This window comes from Leopardus geoffroyi, chromosome B1 (genome assembly GCF_018350155.1).
Source record: "Leopardus geoffroyi isolate Oge1 chromosome B1, O.geoffroyi_Oge1_pat1.0, whole genome shotgun sequence".
NCBI classification, from domain to species: Eukaryota; Metazoa; Chordata; class Mammalia; order Carnivora; family Felidae; genus Leopardus; species Leopardus geoffroyi.
This window is the reverse complement of record NC_059327.1, coordinates 48,828,061-48,852,509: the sequence shown is the minus strand read 5'-3', so window position 1 is coordinate 48,852,509 and position 24,449 is coordinate 48,828,061. Positions and strand designations below refer to the sequence as shown.

The following is a 24,449-nucleotide window of genomic DNA, read 5'->3' as shown; positions in this document are numbered from 1 at the left end:
TCTCGGGGTGCCTGGGTGGCTCAGTCGGTTAAGCATCCGACTTCAGCTCAGGTCATGATCTCACAGTCTGTGAGTTCGAGCCCTGCGTCAGGCTGTGTGCTGACAGCTCAGAGCCTGGAGCCTGCTTTGGATTCTCTGTCTCCCTCTCTCTCTGCCCCTCCCCTGCTCATGCTCTGTCTCTCTCTGTCTCAAAAATAAAAACATTAAAAAAATTTTTTTTTCAGAAGTAGAATCACTGAGCCAGAAGATAGAAGCATTTGGGAGATGTTTCAAAGACCAGATTGCCCTCTAAAAATATTGCGCTAGCTTAAAATGCTACCTGATATATACAGGTTTTCCAGACCTTCCTGGGATTTTATAACTTAAAAAATATGGCAACCTTTTGACAATTTTTCAATAAATGCAAGATGCTATTTCATTATGGTTATAATATTCACTTCTTAATTTACTAGCAAGGTTAAACATTGTGCCCCATCTTTATTTGTACTGTTGATATTTTTGAGAACTGTGTTGTAAAGGAAAAGAGGAAGATTGTGAACTCTGTGCTGGAACAAAACTCTGGATTCTCCTTGGCAACTTCTTGCCATTTTGGAACTACTTTAAGTTTAGAGGAAATAAAGTATGGTATTACCAAGTTAACACTTGGTTCAGATTAAACTTTTTTCCTTTAGACTCTGTGTCAGAAAATGGAAGTAATACCAGTAGTCCCAAGTTGACATTACCACCAGTTTCTCCTTGTGTGAAAAGAAATTTAATTTCACTTTCTTTTGGAAGCACATAATGTGCTCAGTAAAAATAAATGCTTTTTAGGGACCATTTACATGGTTGATCTGTAGTAAACGGCGTAGCCTTTTGAACTTAATAGGTACCAAGTACGTGTTAGTGATGGAATAAGACTAGAGTGGTTCAGGATCCAGACTGCTGGATTTGAATCCTGGCTCTGCTGCTTACTGGCTGTGTGACTTTGAGCAAGTTACCTAGCTGTGCCCGTCTTCTCATCTGTAAAAGGGAGCAATCGGTACCTATGTTACTGAGGATTAAGTGAGCTAGCATGACTGAGGCAGTTAGGATAATGCCTGGCACATGCTAAGCATCGTATGTGTTAATTTTGTTGTTGAATTCAATCCAGACCTTGAAGATCGCAGATATTCAGCAGTATTCTTTCCTAGGCTGCTTTGGTTTTTGAAAACCCATAGAAGAGTCTCAAATCTCATTAACATGGATGGCACAAAGCCCACAGTTACATTCTGACATTTACATATTGAGGGCATCTCACACTCTCCACAGAGTTTACTCTGACTTTACTCATAATGCTAAGCTGAGTGATTTTTTTTAAGTCTGCTCATATTATATTAGAAGTAGCAAAACAGGAAGATGAGGTTGCTTTAGGAATACTGACAGACACAGGTATTAAGAAGGGCTATCAGGATGTGGCCTGACATCAAGGACCAAGAAAGTACGTTTCCACGAGAATTTCTTAAGCACCCTACTCTGGGCTCAGTTGCTACAACATGGCTTTAGCCCTGGGTTCATGTCTCACCTCTGTCCTGTCACTAGATTTAGGGGACCTTGGCCCAGTTACTTAACCTTGCTAAGCTTCATTTCTTCATTGCTAAAGTGAAGGTAAACTATTTCACATGGCTATTTACTTAGTGCCTGGCACGTGGGTACTTAAAACATGGTAGCTGTTTTGTTTTTTAATTACTCATTTTGATTTACTTAGTGTAGGCTCAGTCTGCTTCTGTGTATTTTAGAAGTCCCTGAAGGCATCATATTATAACCTGGTGTAATGTTTGATATTCTTAATAATGACATTGTGTTATCAAGATGTGAAATTCAGAATCCTTTATTTTAGTGGTCAGAGAATTGCACAGCCTGAGATAGGTCATTAAAGTAATGGCAAACTTAAATCACTTATTTTTTGGTCACAATTTATGTATTTGAGAGATCCCCATTTTCAAACAAAAACAAATTTAGAAACATGATGGTATAAATTAATCTCAAGTATTTAGTAGGAAGAACATTTCGTTCCCATACAGAAGTGCTTCTTTAGTCCTATGCCTGGTTGGAGCCAGTACTGAGGTGATTCCATTGCTCTTGCCTCTGAAGTATTTTTGTTGTTTTGGGATGGCTTTGCTTATTCAGCTTTGACTTTGTTACATTATCTGTACAGAAAATGAGTCAATATTATTTTTCCCTTAGGGTGGATGGTTGTATCTAACACACTAAGAGCTGAGTTTCTAATGAAGGCTGATAGATGACCTACCAGATGTTTGACAGCCAAAACTATGAGGTGTCTCTTTGTGAGCAGGGTCGTAAGGACCTCAGCAAAGAAGACTTCCACTTATCAAAAATAGGGCACCATTTCCCTACACGGTTTCCAGAAGTAAGAATGAAGAGAAGAAAGTAACAAGAAAGAGGGGAAAGTTACTCAGGCATAATTATAGTTAATATTGTGGTGGGGGGTTTTCAATACCCTTTTTCCTCACTTCTTAAGTGTTAGTATTTTCTGTATTACTTGTACTGCCTTCTCTCAAACATTCCCATAATAGACTTCATTTTTCAGTGTTCTGAGATATAGTGAAGAGTCTCTGCTTTTAATAAAATTGTGCTTCGTAAGGCACTAAAACCCTGTAAGTGCTCCAGTATCGATCAGTTACAAGGTAGTCGACCATCTGGTTTATTTTTGTTTCAGGGGGAAAAGATAGAAGACATCCCAAAGGAAGTCTTGATGGACTGTGCCCATCTTGTGAAGGCCAATAGCATTCAAGGTCAGTTTTCTTAGAGGTGTTTTCAGAATTAACACCGATTTCTGTGTCTGAAGTAAAATACTTTCAAAGAATATGTCGGGGACTTTGGCTGGAATCAAAGGAATAATATGTAGTATGCCTTTCCCCTGTTTTGTCCTTTCAAGTGGCAGTTCTGCTACCTATCAGAGAACTAAAAACCCATCTCCCCACCCCTCTAATGACGGTGGCCCTTTCATGGCTCTTTCTACCCTGTCTTCCTTCCTTTGACTAGAAAGTTGTCTAGACCTGCCTACCCTTGAGGTTATGTAGAAAGGCTTTCAGAAATGAGGTTAATGGCTAAGCAAGAGATGTGTCTCATGGTTTTATTTTTAATGTTGTGTGATGTCTTTATTTCTGTCATTTGTCCTTAGATTCTAGAGCTCAAGTCTCTACATCCCTGTTTCCTACTTTTTCTTTCTCCTTCTGCTCCTAAATACTTCTTTCTCCCTGCGAATTGTAAGGGTATCGAGTCTGTTGATCTTTTTATCTCCCAGAGAATCTTCCTTGGTTGGTCTGGGGTGATCCAGGAGTATCCATATTTTTACACTGCTCTCCGGGAGATTATAATGTGCAGAGAGGGTTGAGAACAATTGCTCTAAGTGTTTTAGGTAAGGCCTGAAATTCTGGGCTTGGTGCTTCTTTGTTTCTACTGTCAGTAGTAGATTTAATCTGTCAGTAGTCAGTATAGGTCAAGAAGGACAACTTTTGGGGAGGAAATGAGAGTTAAAAAGGGGAGCCAGGAAGGAGATGGTATGCTGCTAAGAATGATTAAGCTAGTTAGGAGGTTGGATTTTGGTGTGTAGGACATAGACCTAGGTAGAGTAGAGGTAAGTTTGGTTTGATGTGAGGGTCAGAGGTGATCCAGAGGGTTGGAAAGAAATCTGGTTTGGGTGGAGGATAAGTGCACAGGGCAGACTGAGAGCAGGTACCAGGGGTCGGTGATTACAGGACAGGAGCTGACCCGTGTATCCCTTCTCCATCGCTTAGACTGCGTTTCCTAAATCTAACTTGGGCAGCTTTAATGGGTCAGATACCTAGCCAAAGAAAGTAGAAGGCTGGTCTTGTAGAGCCACTGACTTTCAGCCCCGTAAATCATTAAGTTGCAGTTAGTTTTAGGACATTCCATTTTTATGAGTGGGACAGGGTTTCTTAAGATTTCCAGTTAAGAGCTTCTTTTATTAAAGTAAAAATAATAAAGTTAAAACAATCATTATTCTCTGTGTGTTGCAACCTCTTTCACATGTTCTTGTCCCCTTTCCATGCCCCTGGCTAGCAGATGTAACTTTATTAAAGGATCTTTGGACTCTTTATTCTGGGCCCAGTCTCTTGCTTCGTAATCTCTTTATAGTTTACCAGTTCTAGAGAAAACAGAAGAGAATACTGCCTTACTTCGCTCTGCTCTTTGGCCTTCCACAGTGAGAGCTCACTTAGCAAAATAAAGAGCCAAGCCCAGGAACTTCACTTGTGAGTCCCCAGCAGAGGACGCCAAGGAGTGAAGGGGTTCTCCTGCGGGGTTTGCTAGGGACACTCCATTCCCGTTGCGGTGCAGTTGAAATATTTTCCCCCCTGCTTGACCTCAGAACCGAGGGCGTTGGGTTAATCTTGTTTGTCATCATAGAATCTGGTCAGCCAGTTTATTCGGTTTAGGATCTTTTGCTAGATTAAACTTTCTAAAAGCTTCGACACTCCCTGTGACACGCCTCGCCTTATCTGTACAATTGAGTCCAGACTTGTTAAGCTGGAAGTTAAGCATCTCTGATCTGACGGCAGGCTTTGTTTCCCTTCAAATTATTTCACACTCCAGCCAAAGCACGTATTTGCTGTTTTCCTACCGTATGCCTTTGCTTATGTTATCTCCTTTGCCCTCAGTTTTGTCTTCCTTGTCAATCATCCCATGTCTAGCGCCAAACTAAGGTTCAAGGTCCACCCATTAGTTGTAGTAATGGTAGTAGAGTTACCGTTGAATGTTAATTACATGTCTGGCACTGTGCTAAGAACATTACAAATGAATTCATTCATCAACCCTACTGAGTTATGCATATTATTTTCATCTGTAGATGAGGGAGCTGAGCTTCAGGGAATTAAGGAACCTGCCCAAGGTCTCAGAGCTCTGAAGTGTGGCAGTAGCTGCATTGAAGTCAGACAGTGTCTTTGAAGTCTTCTGTCTTAACCACTAGACTGTATTAACCTCTCCCGTGGAGCCTTTCCTTTCTTCCAGTGTGGGTGACCACTGCCCTTTCTGAGCTACTTCAGCATTCTACCTATACCTTTCCAATATCATTTGATAAGTTCTGTTTTTCATCATAGTTATTTATGTACTTATCTGCCTTCCTTCAGTTTTGGAAGGCAAGACCCATTGTCTCATCCATATTGGATCTCCCCTAGCACCATGCACATGGAGATTTTTTTAAATCTTAATTTTGAAAAAAAAATTTCAAACCTACAGGAAAGTTACAAGAAAAATATAACTCTTGTATACCCTGTAGTTAGATTCAACAATTTTTCTGTATGTATTTGCTTTCTCTCTATAATGCTCTAATTATTAGGTTTTTGGTTTCTTTTTTTTTTTTTTTTTTTTTTTAGCTGAACCATTTGGAGGAAAATTATAGATCTTATAACCCTTCAGCATGTCCTAAGAGCAATGACATTGTTTTAAGTGACTGTATTACTGTGATCAAATTTCAGGAAATTTAACATGGATAGAATACTGTTATTTGATACACAGCCCACATGTAAGTTTTTCCGATTCTCCCACTATGGTCCCTTTATAGCATTTTTTTTTTTTCTGATGCAGGATTATATGTTATAGTCCCTCACCATGTCTCTAGTCTCTTTTTATCTAAAGGCACTACTTTGTCTTTCAAGACATTGACACCTTGAGTGGAGACCAGTTGTAGACTATCTTGTGATTTGGGTTGGTCTGATGCTTCCACTTGAGCAAGAGTGCATGCATTGCACTCTTCCAAAGCATCTGTGCTTTTATTACTTTGATATGTTTTCTTTGGTAACAGAGTTGCCACTGCTAAAAGAAATTAAAAAAACAAAACAAAACAAAAAACACCTCTACAGAACCAGTCCAGTTTCCTCGTGTTTCACATGGGATTCTGGGAGCTGTGGGGACTTTCCCTGAGTGACATAGCTAATCATGGTGGTGCAGGTCCCTTAAGTCCCAGACCTTGGCCTTTTGCTTTATCTTGCTGTTTAGCCTTTATTGGATCAAGGACTCCTTTGAGGAAACCTATTCGATCCTTTTCGCTGTAAAAAAAAAAAAAAAAAAAATGCATATCATAAACTTTGCATCCAATATTAGGGAGTCTCAGAAGTCCCTGCTTTCCTTCCTAATACTTTTGCTTGAATGTGTTGTTCACCTTTGCCATTTGCCATTTGTGGGTGGGTTTAAAAAAAAAAAAAAGCATTCTGTGGTTTGAATCACTCGATGGCTATTTATGCGAAGCCTTTTCCTCTGTTGGATTTTGGTAATTTGCCAGTGGGTGAGGGAACGCATTGCTTAGTGTCCTGCCCGCATGTTGAAGACAGTCTCTCTTGGCAGGCTGCAAGATGAACAATGTGAATGTGGTGTATACACCGTGGTCTAACCTGAAGAAAACAGCTGACATGGATGTGGGACAGATAGGCTTTCACAGGCAGAAGGATGTAAGTGTTGTTTGCCACCAGAAGACACGGAGTGGAGTCCTGGTCTTTTCTGTCTAACACTTTTCATTGTCAAAGGCTCAGCATGATGTATGTTTTCTAAGTCCCTCTCAGTTGCATTGCTCAGCCCCTAGACAGCGATTCCTTTGTTCTGGAGGGGAAAACGTATGATTAAGATTTCAGTTTTGGGGGTGCCTGGGTGGCTCCGTCACTTAAGTATCCAACTTTGACTCAGGTCACAATCTTGCAGTTCATGGGTTCAAGCCCCATGTTGGATTCTGTGATGACAGCTCAGAGCCTGGAGCCTGCTTCAGAATCTGACTCCCTCTCTCTCTGCCCGTCCCCCGCTCACACTCTGTCTCCTCTCTCAAAAAAATGAATAAATGTTAAAAAAATAAAAAATTTGAAAAAAAAAAAGATTTCAGTTTTGTTCCCCCCTTTCTCAAAGGTGAAAATTGTGACAGTGGAGAAGAAAGTGAATGAGATCCTGAACCGATTAGAAAAGACCAGAATGGAGCGGTTTCCAGATCTAGCGGCAGAGAAGGAATGCAGAGACCGAGAAGAGAGGAATGAGAAAAAAGCCCAAATTCAGGAAATGAAAAGGAGAGAGAAGGAAGAGATGAAGAAGAAGCGAGAAATGGACGAACTTAGGTATGTCTGAGCTATGGTATTGGTGTTGACCTTGGAGATTCCTCACTGCTGATTTTCACCAGGGACCAACCTGAAGGAAGTATATACTGGTGGAGAGAGGGACATAGGACAAGCTCAGGGCCTTAAACAGCTTAGAAAAAGGTAGTTATGCAGATGCGTTGGTCAAATGACATGCTTTTATAGGGGCAGGATATGAGAGCATGTGAAATAAAATAGCTGGTTTTATTCTTAGATAAACTATCATAGGTTATCTTTAGAGTTTGGTTTGTAAGCATCTTCAGGAGAAGAAAATATGCTATATTAACGGATTAACATCAATTAGTATGATATTTGAATAAGGTTGTCTTAGCTCCAAAGACCAGTGCCTAAAATCTGTTTTTAGAACCGTTTTTGTTAATATTTTGAAAGTTTGAAGTAATTAATGTCATGAGGCCTATCGCAAAACACTCCATTTTAAAATAGTAAACAGGAGGGGCGCCTGGCTGGCTCAGTCAGTAGAGTGTGTGACTCTCTCTTAGGATTGTGAGTTCAGTCTTCACGTTGGGCATGGAACCTACTTAAAAAAATAAAAATTTTTAAAAATAAGTGAAATGAAAACATAAGACCAAGGGGGAGAGGAAGGAAAAAAAAAAGGGAGGGAGCCAAACCATAAGAGACTCCTAAAAACTGAGAATAAACTGAGGGTTGATGGGTGCTGGGAGGGAGGGGAAGGTAGGTAATAGGCATTGAGGAGGGCACCTATTGGGATGAGCACTGGGTGTTGTATGGAAACCAATTTGACAATAAATTTCGTATTAAAAAAATAGAAAAAAAAAGATATATGATAGTATAAATAAAAAAGCTGGTGGTTGATAAATCAAAAAAATTTTTTTAAATAAAAATAAGTAAAATGATAAATTATAGTTAAAATACAATTTGGGTCCTGAAATACTAGTGTATAAGAATACTGACTGTATTAGTTTTCTGTGGCTACTGTAACACACTATCACAAATTTAGTGTCTTCAAACAACATAGATTTATTATCTTACAGTTCCACCTATCCATACATTAGAAGTCCAACATGGTTCTCACTGGGCTAAAAGGAAGGTGTTAGCAGGGCTGTGTTCCTTCCTGGAACTCTAGGGGAGAATCTGTTTCCTCTTCCAGCTCCTAGAGGCCATCCACATTCCTTGGCTTGTGGCGCCTTCCTCCATCGTCAAAACTTCATATATGAAGTTACATATATGCAGGTTCTGGATATTGGGATGTAGACATCTTTGAGTAGGATCATTATTCTCCCTACCACTGGGTATGTTGTGCTATACCTGAGGAGGCTCTTAGGTTTTCTTTGTCGAAGAAGGAATCTAGTCCTGCAACTTCTACTTATAGAATTTCTAGATTTTCCCACATTTTTCCATAGATATCATTTGTGTAAATGTAACAAAAAGAAATTGGGAAAGATGTATTGCTCTGCCTTTGGAAATGGCATAGGATCAAAATGAGCTGTCTTGCCACATGCTGACTTGATTTCCATAGAATACACTGGATTATTAGAAAGATTGTTGGGTCAGAATGCAGGTATTATGATCAAGTACTGGTATTAGTTATCTGCATGCGTGTATTCCTGTTGGGGATTCTGCTAAAACAGGATAAGTGGCCTCATTTAAAATATAATATTCAAATGGAGAACTCCAGAGTGTTATCTTGAGTTATAATCTGCTAACATGAGATAAACAAATGCACAGATTTCTTTTGACCTACATTGTGAGTCTGCTTTGTGTTGTGAGTGAAAGAAAAATTATCAACTTGATCAGTGCAGTAAAATGTGTGTAATTTTGAGCAGTGTGGGATTGAGAGTAGCTTACTCATTTTTGTTTTTAGTGTGGAGTGGAGGAAAGATCGAAAACATGCCTTCTTGTGCCCTTTACAAACCTAACAATTTTGTTTAGAAACCTAATATGTTAGGCATAATAATATCACTTAATGTACTTGAAAACTTAATAAGAGGGGCACCTGGGTGGCTCAGTCACTTGAGCGTCCAATTCTTGGTTTCAGCTCTGATCATGATTCCAGGGTGGTGGGATCAAGCCCTGTGTCTGGCTCCATGCTAAGCGTGGAGCCTGCTTAAGATCCTCTCTCCCTCCCCCCCTCCCTCTCTCCCCCTCTCCCTCTCTCTCCCTCTCTCTCCCTATCCCTCTTTCTCCCTGTCTCTCCCTCTCTCTGCCCTGCTTGCACACACACATTCTCTCTAAAATAAAAAATAATAATAGTTTTTTTAAAAACCTTAAAAACTTAAGAATAGCTAACATTTTTGGACACTTGTCATCTTCCAAACACTGTACTGGGTTTAGCTGCGTGATCTTATTTAATCCTAACAATAGTCATGTAAGTCAAATATTGTTATTGGTGTTTTCTAGAAGAGCAAACTGAACCTAAAAGGCAGGTAAGTAACTCACGCAAAGTCACATAACTAATCTGATTCTCAAGTTCGTACACAATATTACCACACTTTTCTGCCTCGTTCAGTCTATTCAGTATTAAAGTAAAATTTTACTGTAAATCAAGCAACTTATGGCAATTTATCTAAAAATACATTACATTTTTGTTTCAAATTAAGCTGTGTACTAGTAAAATTTAGGGAATTTTGTATGTTTGATTTTACTAGTTTAAATTAAAACACAATGTTCATATCTCAAATTTTCTTTTATTGTTTCAACAACACAAAACATTTAAATAAGCTGAGGGGGAAAATTCTCATTGTTATTGAATGAAATTTTTGCTTCAAGAGCAAATTTAATCAGTCCCATTTTCTTTCTTTTTTAAAAAATGTTGATTTATTTATTTGAGAGAGAGCACACGTGTGAGCAGGGGAGGGGCAGAGAGAGAGAGGGAAAGAGAGAGAATCCCCACAGAGCCAGATGTGGGGCTTGATCCCACCAACCATGGGATCATGACCTGAGCCAAAATCAAGAGTTCGACACTTAACCAACTGAGCCACCCAGGTGCTCCTAATCAGTCCTATTTTCTAAGCTGTCCCTAGTCACTTGTATTTTTTCCATTTGTTTTCTCAGACACAAATTTTTATCCTCTTATCACTCTGGTAACATATATATCAAAAGGAAAATGTAAGTGGAATAAATGGAAAAATCACTTTTCTATTCCGTGTTTTTCTACTTCGTCCCTACCGCTTTCTTTTTAATACACTTTCACGGATCTCAGGAAACCAAAAGACCCCACTTTTTTGGTGTTCATTTCTGTGAAACCGACGCCACAAAACTGACTTGCTTTCACAAGCTGCCGAAGGTAGCAGGACGCGGGGCAGAGCTGCGGGGCTGGGGACCGACGCGGTGACCTAGCACGTGTTGGCTTCGCAGGCTCACCGCTGCCGTCTGGGTGCCGTGTTCCGCAGCTTTGGCAAGATCCCAGCAGCGAGCTCCGCGCTTCTGAGCTGTTTTAGAATCTTTTCTCACATCCGTAGGGCTTCGTACGTCACTTTAATTTTGGTCTTTGACTCTTCCACCTGAGAGGTCAAATGCTGTGCCTACAGAAGCCTCTCATTCCAAAGTCTTTCTCTTGGCTTTCTGACAGCGCAAATTTTATTAAGTTTCACCAGCAGTTGGTTCTTTTATTTGGAACATCTGGTGGGGAATGTCCACTTTAGTTGCTCTGATTGCTTAAGAAATTGACTTTTGAATCTGCAGGGGATTCTACAGAGAAGCTAGGAAGCTATTCTTATCTTGGAAGCTATCCCCAGTGCTTCCAGATGGTTTCAGTGAAGAAACACTCAACAGCCTCACATCCACAGATCTTCAGCTTCCTTCCAATTCTGAAACCATTATTTAGACTCTGGTCTCCTTTACCCTCTCAGCTTTTTGAACAAGAATGGCAATGGAAAAAAGTGGATCAAATTGCCATTGCATTGTCCCAAGTTCTTTGAGCTCTAGGCAGGATCTTATCCATCAGCCTTCAGCTCAGCAGTGAACAAGGCAAAGCCTACCACACAGAAGGCACTGACTTCCTTTTCAGAGGCACAACAGTAGCCCCTGGAGACAACTCCATCTTGTTCTTGTAGATGGAGCCCTTTACTCCTTGTCCTCAGTGTGCAGAAATTGTAATGATCTGGTAATGTACATAAGTCTCCATAAAGACCATCCTTTCAGGTAGGTTTTAGAAATATTTGGGTTGTTGGGAGGGTGGTATATTAACACCCTCTGTTAACCATTTTGTAAAAATTCCCCTTCCTTAGACTTTGTGTGTTAATTCTCACCACCTTATTCGTTAGCTCCTTAGACAGTTTTTGTAGCTCACACATGCCCTGTCAGGCTAGGATCTAATGGGGTTCTGGTTTAGAGATTCTCTGCATAGAGTTAGGTGTAGGGAGGAATCCTCACATGTTATTTTCTTTCCATGACTGCTACCTTATAAGCCATACATAGCGTAAGAGAAAATAACAGGAGAGACTTCACACAGGTTTTCAAAGTAGTTGGAGTCTTAGAAGTGACCTTGGCTTGGAGAGTGAGAGAAGGAGAACAGCTTCTACTCGGTCTACCTTTGGTTTTAGTGAGCAGGCATTTGGAGAAAACCTTTAAGCAGGTTACCTGGGAGTCTCCCAGTAGACACCATCATTTATTGGCATATACTAGGGAAGAGTATCCATGGCTGTCTTCAGTGTGTCCAGTAGTGTGGTTTCATCTCCATAGCTGAACTTGTTGTCACATCCAAGTAAAAGCTTACCTACTCCATTTCAGTCTTGTGTTCACTTATTTGGCCTTTGTGGTAGTGTGACAAACACTATTAACATCAAGACCAGGTTCCACCATGTGGATATTGAAGCCAGAAGAAATAAATAATGGAGAAATGTAGCTAACAGAGGCTAAGTGAGTAACAAATCAGAAAAGAAAAAATAGGGACTGTGGCCACCTGAGATAGAGATTTTTCAAAATTGGGAGCCTAGAAGATTGAAATTTGAACCCAAGTATGATAAAGGTTTATGTTTTGGAAATCTTGCTTTGCTGACCAGATTGGGAAGGGAACCAGGTAGGTGTGGCGAGGCCAGCTAGCAAGCTCGTGCAGTTGTCCACACGACAGATGTTGGTAGCTTGAAATAGGGTGGTGATGTGGAGGTGGAGAGAAGTGGACCAGGGAGAAGTAACTTTGTAGATAAAATCACAAGATTTGAAGATAGTTCAGATTGAGGGTGTGGGAGGCAGAGAAAAAGAATAGCTCCTGGGTTTCTGGTCTATGAAATGGAATGGATAGTGATACAGTTCTTTGAGCTAGGGAGTCCTGGAAAAGAACGAAACTTTTTGGTAGTGGGGTGACCATGAGTTGCACAGGGACATATGAATCTGAAAATACCTTCGAGGTACCCAAAAAAGTGTCAGGCCATTGGATGGGTGGGATGGAGCTCGGAGGAGGGGCCCTCAGACCCATTGGTTCTGGAACCTGGCTTGTGAGTACTCATCGTCATTTTAACCTCCACAGGTGGTTTAACAGTGCAGCCATGATTGAGATTTCCTGCCCTGCCCACTCTTTTCTCGGCATGCCTTTCATGTAGTGTATGGATCTCACCTATTTATTTCTTCCAGACACCACTTTGTCTGACATCCTTCACCTGATCTGTCTCCAGTTATCTCCCAGATGGTTGTCTCTAACTGTGACATTTCTTCTCTCCAGTTCTCAGTTTTCAGTTTCTACAGTTCACATCTACTTGGATATCTCTCAGCTGTGGCGTTACTTTCTTCAAATTGCCCAAGCTAGAAACCTTGATGTCATCCTTGATTCTCTGAGCTTTATCCCTTCTTAACCAGGACAGCTGCTAACAGCATGGACTCGTGTCCTCAGGTGGGGACGTTGCAGCAGCCTGGAGCATGATGGCAAGAGTGTGAGCTCAGGAGTCTGATGTGGGTGCAAAAGCCTGCTTCTCCACTAGTTGGTTAGCTGGGAGACTTTGGACAGCTTCCTTAACTTCCCTGACTCTGCCTCCTGTATGTTCATTTTTTTTTTTTTTTTTTTCATTTCAAAATTTTAAATTCCAGTTAACATGTAGTGCAATTTTGGTTTCAGGAGTAGAATTTAGTGATTCATCCCTTAAATACAATACCCATTGTTCATCACAAGTGCCGTCTTTAGTACCCATCACCCATTTAGCCCATCCCTCACCCACCTCCCTCCAGCAACCCTGTTTGTTCTCCATATTTAATCATCTCTCGTGGTTTGTTTCCTTCTCTCTGTTTTTTACCCCCCTTCCATATGTTCATTTGTTTTGTTTCTTAAATTCCATATGAGTGAAATCATAGGGTATTCAGTAGGCATAGTACTATCAATTGCCTTATAAGGTGGTTGGGGTTAGCAGTAATTTTTGAAGCATATAACGCAGATTCTAGCAAATAAAGAATACTTGGTAAATGGTAAATACTGTTATTATTAACTAATCTCCTTGCCTTTATTTCCCTTCTCCCTCTCTTCTGTCTACTACAGATTACCCTTTAAAACACTGGTATTATGTGGTCTCATTTTCCTTTGTCTCTTTGTGTATTTTTAATTGAACTTTTTGTATAGCTATGGCTTGAATAGGCCTTATCTCCCTTCCTGGTAAGCTCTTTGGGGGCAAGGCTTTGGCTTATTCATCATTTTCTGTTTTCTTCCTGTCCTGTCCTCCACCCAGGCTTAGCATAGGGCTTTATACATCACGGATATTTACTAAATGCTTGTTGAATCTCTTATGTCTCTTCTCTACTCCCGTCTTATATTGTGGCTTCTTGCTGTTCACATTGTGTTAACTCACTCAATTAGGACAACATAATTGGGCCCTACACATCCAGCCTAATTCCCTACTTGGCCTTCAGACTCCACTTGAATTGGTTTGAAATGTCATTATAAACACCAACTCTTTGTCTTTGCCCCTACCATTCTCTGCGTCTGCCTCCCTCACTGATCCCACATATTTATTAGGCTCCCTTTGGGTTCTGCCTCATCTGAGGAGAGGGCCCCAGCAGCCCTGCCCACGCTGATGCATTTCCGCTTGAATTCCTGTAGCATCTGCGACCTGGGCAGTATGCCCTGACTAGGAATCCGATCTGCTCTTGGCTGTAGATGGATTTCCTCATCTGAATAATGCCACCTACCTCCCAGTCATTGTGGAGATGACATGAGTCTGAGGAAGCACTTTGTAAACTATAAAGCACTGGGCACATCTTATTTACTGTTCAGAGATCTCTGCCTCTTTTCTGTTGCACTCTCCTTGAGGGCAGTGATTATATTTTCTTCGAAAAAGACCCTCAACAGTGCTGGATGCATGGTAGATGTTCATGAAATACTTGTTGGCTGGATAACCTGATTGCAAATGTGTGTTTCTTCTTCTAGGAGCTATTCGTCGCTAATGAAAGTTGAGAATATGTCTTCAAATCAGGTATGTTCAAGTTATTTGCTCTAATGTTGTGCCTTAAAATAATTAAGAGTTTTTAATAATTGAGTTACTAGCCAATACTGACTCGTGTGTTGCTGATGGCTTGACATGATTTGGTAACCATTGTACACTCAAGTGGATTCTATGAGGCATCGCCCCTCCTTCCCTGTGGACTCGCTCATGTGTTTTTAAAGTAGGTCACCTCATGGAAAGAGATTGTTGTACGTTGTTGTGAAGTGTGGTCTGATAGTACTTCCTAAGATAAAAAGCAGTGATGATCCATATTACAGTACTGAAAGAATCTTCTTAGCATCAGCACCTAATTATTTTCTTAGAACTATGTCAGAGACTTCTTGTCCATGAGTACTATCTTCCCCGAATTTATTTTCCAGTGACTGGCGATAGCACAATTTAGCTATCACTTAACAGTCTGCAGAAGATTGAAACTGGGTGGATATATTTGCTATATTGCGTATTTTATAGTGTAGTTTACAAATACAGTTGACCCTTGAACAATATGGGGTTAGGTACCCCAACCCCTTACGCGGTTGAAAATCTGCATATAACTTTTGACTCTCCCAGAACTTAACTACTGGTAGCCTACTATTGACCACAAGCTTTACCCGTAACATAAACAGTCAATTTAACACATGCCCCCTTTTTTTTTTTAGTTTATTTATTTTTGAGAGAGAGAAAGAGGGAGCATGAGTGAGCAAGGGAGGGGCAGAGAGAGAGAGAATATCCCCAGCAGGCTCCACACTGTCAGTGCAGAGCCCAATGCGGGGCTTGAGCTCACACACCAAGAGTTCGTGACCTGAGCCGAAATCAAGAGTTGGATGCTTAACTGACTGAGCCACCCAGGTGCCCCAATTAACGCATATCTTATGTTATACATATTATGTACTGTATTCATACAATAAAGGAAGCTAGAGACAAGAATATAAGATCATAAGAAAAAGTTTATACATTTACAGTGCTGTACTGTATTTATTGAAAAAGATCTGTAAAAGTGGACCTGTGTGGTTCAAAACCATGTTTTTCAAGGATCAACTATATATGCTTTAGATCTGTGTTGTGTAGGATACTAGGCACTAATTACATGTGGCTATTTAAATTTAATTAAAATTTAATTTAATTTAAAAACTCAGTTCCTCAGTCATACTAGCCACATATGGCTAGTGGTTACCATATTGGATGGTGCAGAAATAGAACATTTCCATCATCACAGAAAATACTGTTAAGCAGTATTGCTTCAGATGCTTAGAAATAATTAATAGAATGTAAGATCCCTTAAAGGTCATCTAGTCAAACCCCATATTTAGTTCATAAATTGGAATTGTTAGTAGGACTTTACACCTTGTTCATATCTGGATGTCCTTCTAAAAATGAGTAAGAACAATATTCTTATTCATGTCTCTGTGAAGAACTAAATTTATGAGGCTTCTTTGTGAGTCAGAGATGTAGCTTTGTACTTTATTCTGAAACATTCCAGGGTAGCATTATGTAATTAAATACAACCTTGAATTTGAAGTTTAGAGCCTTAAACTGTCATTTACTAATTGGATAAGCCTAATGAAGTGATGTAACCTCTCTGAGGGAGATTTCATCAGCAGTGGAAGAGACCTGTTACTTCATGGGTCTGCACTAAAATTTAAACAAGGATATATATATGAAAGTTCTTCCTTAGTCTATGAATATAAATGGTCATTGTTATTTTTTATTTTTTATTATTTTTTGAGAGAGAGAGAGATTGCATGAGCGGGGGAGGGAAGGAGGAAGAGGGAGAGAGAATCTTAAGCAGGCTTCATGCACCAGCATGGAGCCCGATGTGGGGCTCTATTTCAGAATCGTGAGATCAGGACCTGAGCCAAAATCAAGAGTTGGACACTTAACCAACTGAGCCACCCAGGCACCCCAGTCATTGTTATTTCTTACTGATAGAGTCCTTAGTTGCTCTTTTCCCACACAGTATCAGGATTAATGACGATGAGATGTATTTAATCGCTTCTGGAAACTACTCTTAGATTTCTTGGAACTCTTAAAACAGCTTAATAGTCAAACAAGTCTTTAACGTACCCTAAATCTAATGTCTTTATTTTGTGCTTATTGTTGTTTATCAAAATGTTCTGTTATTTAGAGACTACGCCAGCAGAAATCTGGCACCTATATAATGTTATGTACGACATCAGACATTTTCATTTCCATCATTGTTGATTTTTAAAGTTTGAGCGTTCTGGAATTAATACACACAGACAAATATACATACATATATCCATACACACACACACGTGATCTGATTAGTGACAGATGTTAAAAGTTCCAGGATTAGCAAGTCAGATTTGTAGAACAAAGGATCACGAACTCTTCTACCTTTCCCCTTCCCTCTGTTGCTTGTTCCTCTGTCCCTGAGTTCCAGGTTTCAATCAGATTCACATTTCCAAGGAAGTTTTTGCACTGGGTATTTTTATTCTCTCTTGCAGTGGAAGGACTCTTACAGCTTTCCCCCAGACTTCAAAAGAATAGGTTTTAATTCTCCTTGTAACTTTCTGCTGTTGAGGGGATTACAGACCTTTTATGATCTAATTTGGCTGCACACTCAGTTGATTTTCAGTTAAAGCCTAGTGTTTATATAAGATAGGACTTGATTTTTTTTTTTTCTTTTTTTGAGAGAGAGAGCACGAGCTGGGGAGAGGGCAAAGGGAAAGGGAGAGAGGAAGAGAGAATCTTAAGCAAGAACCATGCTCAGTGCAGAGCCCATTGCTGAGTTTGATCTCACGACTCTGGGATCATGACCTGAGCTGAAATCAAGAGTCAGACGCTCAGCCAACTGAGCCAGCCAGGCGCTCATAGGACTTGATTTTTAATTAAGCTCATATAAATTTATCAGGAAAAATATTAGTCTTCCACTCTGAAGTTGGTTTTAATTTTGAGCTTTTGTTCTATTTAGAATAATTCTTTTCAATCTGTAATTTCTACCTAGCCTTTCTAAATTTGGTGCCAATAAACAGTTAACTTTCAATTCAGTTTTATTTGCTTATCACTTTATAGGTGGATGACAGGATACCTATTTTGCTACATTGAAAAACATATTGGGGCGCCTGGGTGGCTCGTTGGTTAAGTATCTGACTCTTGATTTTAGCTTAGGTCATTATCTCACGATTTGTGAGATCGAGCCCCGAGTTGGGCTCTGTGCTGGCCGCTGGCAGCATGGGGCCTGCTTGGGATTCTCTCTCTGCCCCTCCCCCACTCACACTTGCCACATGCTTGCTCTCTCTCAAAATAGATAAACTTTAAAAAAAAAAAAAAAGGAAAAACATATTGATTCTTAAAGGGAATCTTAAATGTAAAAATTGTCCAAATAAAGTCTTGGTCTCAGACATATATTTAAAAGTTACTGTAATCCCCAGATACAGATCTGCAGACACATCGGAATTCTGCAGATCTGACTCCCGGCCTTTATAGAGAGTGACACACTTTCATTGTCACCAACCCAGATTATCTTAGAGCATTTTTCCTCCTCAGTGTTCCAGATCTAATGCTGACCTTCGAGATAGATGGTGACTCTCTGAACATCTGTAATGCTGTGATTTCAGCGTCAGACTCTAGAGCAGTCACAGTTCTGGTTCTGGCATAGAGTACCAACAGGAGTTTTCTCTGGGTACAGTTATCTAAGACATTTTTACTGTGGCCTGGGTGCATTGTGCTAATTGAAGAAAAGCACAGAGGAAACTACTGAATGAAACCGGAGATCAAACCAGACTTCAGACCATTGTTTCCTGCCTATATCTCCTGTTTCCTTACCCACCTTTCATAAGAGCTATTAAGAAGGTGAAAAACATATACACCTGTAAGCCTGAGCCCCCTTCTGTTCTCTAACAGCTCGGGTATCAAGCAATGGGAAAGAGAAGCTGCAACAATTGATATGTTCAGGTTGAGACATTTTCAAGCAAATGTCCCAAACTTACACTATTAGTAAACGTTGGCACCCGGAGCAGTGTTCAGGGCATGCGGTAGCTCAAAGTGGAGTCTGGCACTCTTTTGTACTTGGCCTTCAGGACTCGTGTATAAGCCACACAATAAAATCAGTGCCTTTATACTATATACCATCATGTCGGGTGTTTAGTCAATAACTTGGCAGGCTAACTAACTTGGTATCTAGCCTGTGGCTTCCTAATCACTTTTCCTATTTAGAAAAAAAAAAAAACAAAAAACATCTTGTGATAACCTTGAGGCTCAAAATAATGGCATGTAGACCAAAGAAGGGTTTGCATACTGGCAGTATCATGGGCAGAAGGTTTGAGGCAAGATCTGTTTGGATTCCTATCTTGGTGTATTTGTTGAAGGAGCAATTACGTTTTCTTCCCGTCACACTTATTACATCCTATACGAGGTCAGTTGAGCCTTACTTCATACTTTGGAAACCGCTGGTCACTTGTCACTATATTATTGACAACTTAGAGAATCCAGCTCTTTTAAACAACTCCTACTTTCAGATAGAGAATTCGAGTGAATTTAGTGATTTTACTTTTTACTTTCTGACCGCTGCAGTTACGCATGAGGAAGCTTATTACTTAAGACTAATTGTGTACATTTTTTAAACGGAGTTATTTATTTTGAAGGCTTTCACAGTGTCCCTTTTCTCTTTCCTACAGGACGGCAATGATTCAGATGAATTCATGTAAATGGAGGAAAGGACCTTTTAAAGATGTGAATTTAGGGACAGTTGCAGACGTTTTGATTTCATCTGTGTTCTGAGTTATAAAAAAATGAGTAAAATTCTACCTTCATTCTACACAAATATTACCAACTTCAGAGTTTAAAAAAAAAAGTGTTTCCTTTTTTGCCAACAGAAAAGGATCAGATATTTATAATATATTTGGACTTGAAAATAGCATATAACTTTAGGAAAGTGAAAATATTTTTGCCAGAACATGTCTTAGTACCTCATGAAAGTTGGCTGCCCTTGTTCCTGGGATAGACTTTAGAATGAACCAGCTCTGAAAAGTATTTGTTACTGTGCTCTGTCCCTGAAAACAGATGTCTTGAAAAGCTTTTCATGTTCTTAAAATAGCTTCACTTCTGTTAAGAAGAATGTATTAGTGAGCAGTATATGCGAATGTTCCCCTCAGCCTTGATTTCCTGACTAGAAAAAAAAAGCTTATGGGTTTTGATGGTGGTGGTGATATTTTCAGAAGGTTGCTGGCTTCAGTATTCCCGTTCCATTGTGTCACCTGAGTCTCTTAGCGGAGTTGTCCTCAGCTCCCAGCTTGTCCTAACTTCTCCCTTCTGCATCCTTTCTCTGAGCGAGGGCCTCCCCCCCAGGTACCATCGTACTTAGAGAAGTAGTCAGTGTTCATCAAGGTTGGGCGTGTGGCAGTGTTTACCTGAACGCCAGTAACCCAAGCCACGTGCCTGACGACTTCCAGGCTCTGGAGCCATTTCTCAGCACTGAGGGGAGAAACCGGAAGGCATGCTCTGCGTCCTTTTGAAGATGTAGGTTACCTGATTTTTGTCTTGGGTTGCAGCCTAAAACAAAAGTCCGTGTTGTGGTTATGATTTTAGGAAAAAAAATTAAGCATTTCATGAGCCAGCCAAGTAATTTGTTTATTTACCTTGAAATAATATTTATTTTGATTTGTAACCCCAGAGTTCAGATTTCTCAATTGTAGACCCAGTAACTTAATATGTAACAAGACTGCTCATCTGAACCACCTCCTCTCCAGTGTGAATCCAAATAGAAGACCTATTTTTATTGCAGTCCCTGTAGGAAGAGACAAAACAAAACCATGAAAGGGGAAGAGAATAAAGCCTGCAGGTCAGGAGGCATGCAGATTCACATTTTAACCACACCCAGAGCTCTACACGCAACTTCTTTTATTCTTCACTGTATTCTAACCCAGCAAAAATTATCTCCTCCAACAAATACTCTACCTATAATAGCACTTTGGAACTATGGGTAAAACCAAAAGACTTCAGTGTTTCTATTTATCCCAAATTGGTGTGTGGAGTTGGAAACTGGAAAATTTCCCTGAGGCATAGCTCAGCCAGATTTTTGAGAGGGGGTATGGGAAATGACTCCAGAAATTAATGATCGTGTGTGTGTGTGTGTGTGTGTGTGTGTGTGTGTGTGTGTGTGTAATAATATTCACCCTGGGGTTCTGTGATTTTAAAAATGTAATAATAAAGAATCATTTTTTATTTGGAAGGACATTGATACATGAATTCTTAGAATCTGCTCATTATCCCCATCCCCAAGCTGGTTTGGGGGATGATCTGGCTCTAAAAAAAAATACCCTCATCCATCTGAGACTCAACATGGCAGGTTCTAGAGGGGTATCTTCTTCCTCCCCCACTGTCACATGCATCTCGCACCCACACCAGATGCCCGCTGGGCCAAAGTGCATGACCTTCCCCAAACCCTCTCTGGATTGAGTGTGAGCTGATAGCGGTACCTCTTCAGTGAGCTGGCCGCCCTGCCCGGTACGGAGGCACGTCTTTCATGCTGCAGCAAACACCGAAAACGGGGACATCTTGCCTCTAGCCCCACCTGCGTCACCTCACCCTGCCACCACTTCCGAAGGACTCCTCTGTACCCCACGTCACAACAGGTGTAGGTAGGACTTTTGAAGCAGACCTCTATTTTGAGTGCAGTGTGAGAGATCCTGGGGTCCGAATTTCAAACATGTCCTAATTCTCCCCATGCTGGTTTACAACGTCAAGGCCTCTCTGAATTCTCCAAGTTGGATTCCTAGCTCCCTGCCTGTGTGTGTTGGGCAGTCTTTTCCCCAGCACCCAGGATCCCAGGAAAAAACAACAACAACAAGAAGGACATTTTCTCTTGAGGACACTGGTTCAGTGACAACAGGTCAAAATTCTGGCACTGGAGCCATCTCATTTCTTGCTATTGGCATGTTTCCTAAACTTCCTATAGGAAAATTCCCAATCCTTACTTTTATAAGCTGTGCCCTTGATCAAATCCGTGCCTCCTGAGGGCTTCTCTTATTAACTGTCTCATTTCCCCACTCACCTGCCTGTGGGTGAGGTTCACATTATTGAATTTACTTCACAAACTCTGCTCTGTCTTACTCTTACAGCTAAAGAATTTGTTTCTTATCCACCTTTGTTGACCTGGGCTCACGATCTTCTGGCAGGGGAGCTCTGTCACAGTTCCTGTGCAGGAACACGTATTTGGAAACTTCCCAAAGCACGGAAGGCTTTGACATTAGCAGAATAGGCAATAAGCGTTAGCTGAGCCCCATCGGTAGCTCACGTTTATTGTGTTGTATTGTTTATGACTCTGTCTTGAAGCACGGGTTTGGGTGAGCCTTTTAACCGTTCAGTGCCAAGGTTTCCCCACTCAGGAAGGAAGGCGTCAGGAGTACGCAGAGGAGTGGAGAGAATTTAGCCCTAGCCTCCAGCTCGGAGCCAGTGCTCTCCCTCCACGTTTGCATCTGAGAGGGGAAATCCTTGTTCTCATAGAACAGGTTATGGGGAAAACTGCACAGGGTAGGGAAATAGAACACTTCTCCAGTTCTTCCTAAGCTGTGATGCCAAAGCCTGCTCTTTCTGTGTTTGATTGGAAGTGTAGCCTGGTGAATAACAAATCCCATACTCAACATGAGTACAGTAAAGTCGGTGGGCAACCTTCTGATGTTAAAGTAGACTATGAAACAGTCTGTAACTTAATAAAATCAGAAGTGTAAAATGAGAAACTTAAATTCCAAGCTGTCAGCCTTGACCCGTGTAACTCCAGCGAGTGTGACAGCTCAGAGATGAGGAAGCCACTGCCAGTGCCCAGGCAGACTCACATTCGAGTTTCACTCCGTGACAGCTCTCTACTCGGCACATGTGGGCCCGGCACGGGGCAAGAGACTTTATGTGCGCTGTATCATTTCACGAACGAGAAGATGCCAGCTGCATAGTCATCATGTCCCAGATGAATGATATGTAAAATTCAATAAAAGCTTATAGTTTGAGTAGAACCAAGTGTGTAGGGGATTTTACTTTTCACTTTGCTCCTCCAAGCCTCAGGCTCACTGATGGGCTCTGCATGCTTATTTTAGGCCAGTAGGAACGGGGAGGTTCCTGGCTGCCTGAAATGATGCCCTTCAAACGGTTTTGCTTCTTAGTGGGAGGAAAAGAACAAACTAGGGTGAAGGGAAGATTGCCTAGGAATCCGGGAAGAGATTCCAGGAAGAGAAGTCAAAAGCCTGGAGCTCAAGGGCCATGATACTTGAGCTCTGGTATTTGAAGTTCACGACTTGATACCCCACCTGCCACAAATCCTAGGGGTCTGCTGAGATTTTGACCAGGACGAGGCTACAAATGTGAAGACTTGGTGGAATGATACCCTTGAGGAGTGGAGTGGTCCAGACCAGCGTTGTTGACAGCTGCACCCCTTCTGTGGCAGTGCTTATTCTGTAACTGAGTGCGTTTGCAGGCAGGTATGGGGGTAGAGGGAGCCACAGAAACATTCAAGTTTCTCTCCCAGCTGCAAAAGCATATTGGAATTCTTAAATGATTATTAGAAGACATTTGAGTTCTGTTTCTCACTGGTCGGGGCAATACCCACATCCATTTGGTTTTCACCTCCTTCACTATGAGAATTCTGGAGTTTTAAGGTTTTTACTTTTTTTTAATGTTTACTTTTGGGAGAGCATGAGTAGGGGAAGGGCAGAGAGAGAGAGAATTTAGAATCCGAACAAAGCAGGCTCCAGGCTCTGAGCACAGCCCAATGTAGGGCTTGAACTCCCAGAACCGCGAGATCATGACCTGAGCCAAAGTTGGTTGCTTAACCGACTGAGCCACCCAGGCGCCCCAAGAGGTTTAAGTTTTTGAGTAAATTAACCCATATGGGAAAGATAGGTCGAAACCAGAATTTTAATACAAAAAAACATAGAGATGAGTGCGTACCCCTGTTAGAGTTGAGGGTACACTGAAAACACAAATGCTTATCTGACACTGTGTGTTAACCATGGTTGATCATTAGAATCTACTGCCCTCTGTTTTTCTGCCTCACATTGATTGCTCTACTGTGTCTTTCTGATTTCATGGTATCAATTACTTGAGGAACTTTCCACCTTCGTGCCCGTGACTCTAGTTCTGCCCCATGGCCAGGTGAAATAAGAAACCTCCCTGCTGTTGGCACATACTGATTGGCACTGACCTGGCATTTTCTGCTTTTGTTGATGGCCAAGGAATGGAAGCCAAGGGAAATGAAGGCTCACCCTTGAAATCTTATGTAGCTTTTACTCGTTCCCAAACCTGGTGCGTGGGTGTCAATATTTAAGGCTGGGGGGGGGGGGGACAACTCTCCCAAGTCAGTATGCGTTTTCATTCCCATGTCAACCCCATCCTGTAACCACTGCAGTAAAAATATAAGACTAATGGCCTGACATTTCACATCCTGCCTAGATGAACCCTTCGCTGCCCGCACTCCTGCTGGTATTTTGGTTTCTGCCTCAGCAGTTTGCCCTGCATAGAGGAGGCTAACATTTGCTTAAGACTTCTGGGATATGCTTATGAGAATAGGATCTTTCAGGTTTTAAAGGCTGGTCTGTTATTCTTGAACCTTTTTAGCTTCTTGGCCAAATCCAGGGTCAACGGGTCAAAATTACAGACTGAAAAAGGTAGAGAAAAACAGTGTTAGAGGCAGTGCCCTTTTTATCCAGTTCAGCCTTGCCAGAATTCTCTTCCATTGTGAAGCCCTTGGCTTTGTTCTATCACTTCAAACTTTGACTTTTTAATTTTATAGTTAATGTACTCTGTATCAGTGAGGCTTACATAACCTCTTTCAAAAGTAGAACTGTTTTAAGAGTCTAATCCAGTTTCCCTTTATTCCTAAAACCAGTTCAAAACTCTCCTTCTCGGGGCAGCCTTCCCTGCTTGGCCTCACCTGCAGGCGTTGACTGAGACTCGCCCTGGAGTACCCAGTGGTACTCTGTTCCAGTCCCTGGAGCCACAACTGGGG

At 41.1% G+C, this 24,449-nt stretch overlaps 1 protein-coding gene across 3 annotated transcripts in view; it reads left to right on the top strand.

Moving 5' to 3' along the window:
• The window catches only part of CCDC25 (coiled-coil domain containing 25), a 40,622-nt gene extending 18,161 nt beyond the window's left edge, over window positions 1-22,461 (top strand). For all 3 annotated transcript variants that reach the window (XM_045461284.1, XM_045461300.1, XM_045461291.1), the window contains 5 exons: window positions 2,696-2,771; window positions 6,340-6,443; window positions 6,889-7,091; window positions 14,437-14,482; window positions 19,132-22,461. In XM_045461284.1, the coding sequence (XP_045317240.1) occupies window positions 2,696-2,771; window positions 6,340-6,443; window positions 6,889-7,091; window positions 14,437-14,482; window positions 19,132-19,161 (459 nt within the window). In that variant the 3' untranslated portion in view covers window positions 19,162-22,461. The remainder of the gene's footprint in view (window positions 1-2,695; window positions 2,772-6,339; window positions 6,444-6,888; window positions 7,092-14,436; window positions 14,483-19,131) is intronic.
• Window positions 22,462-24,449: the final 1,988 nt, after the last annotated feature.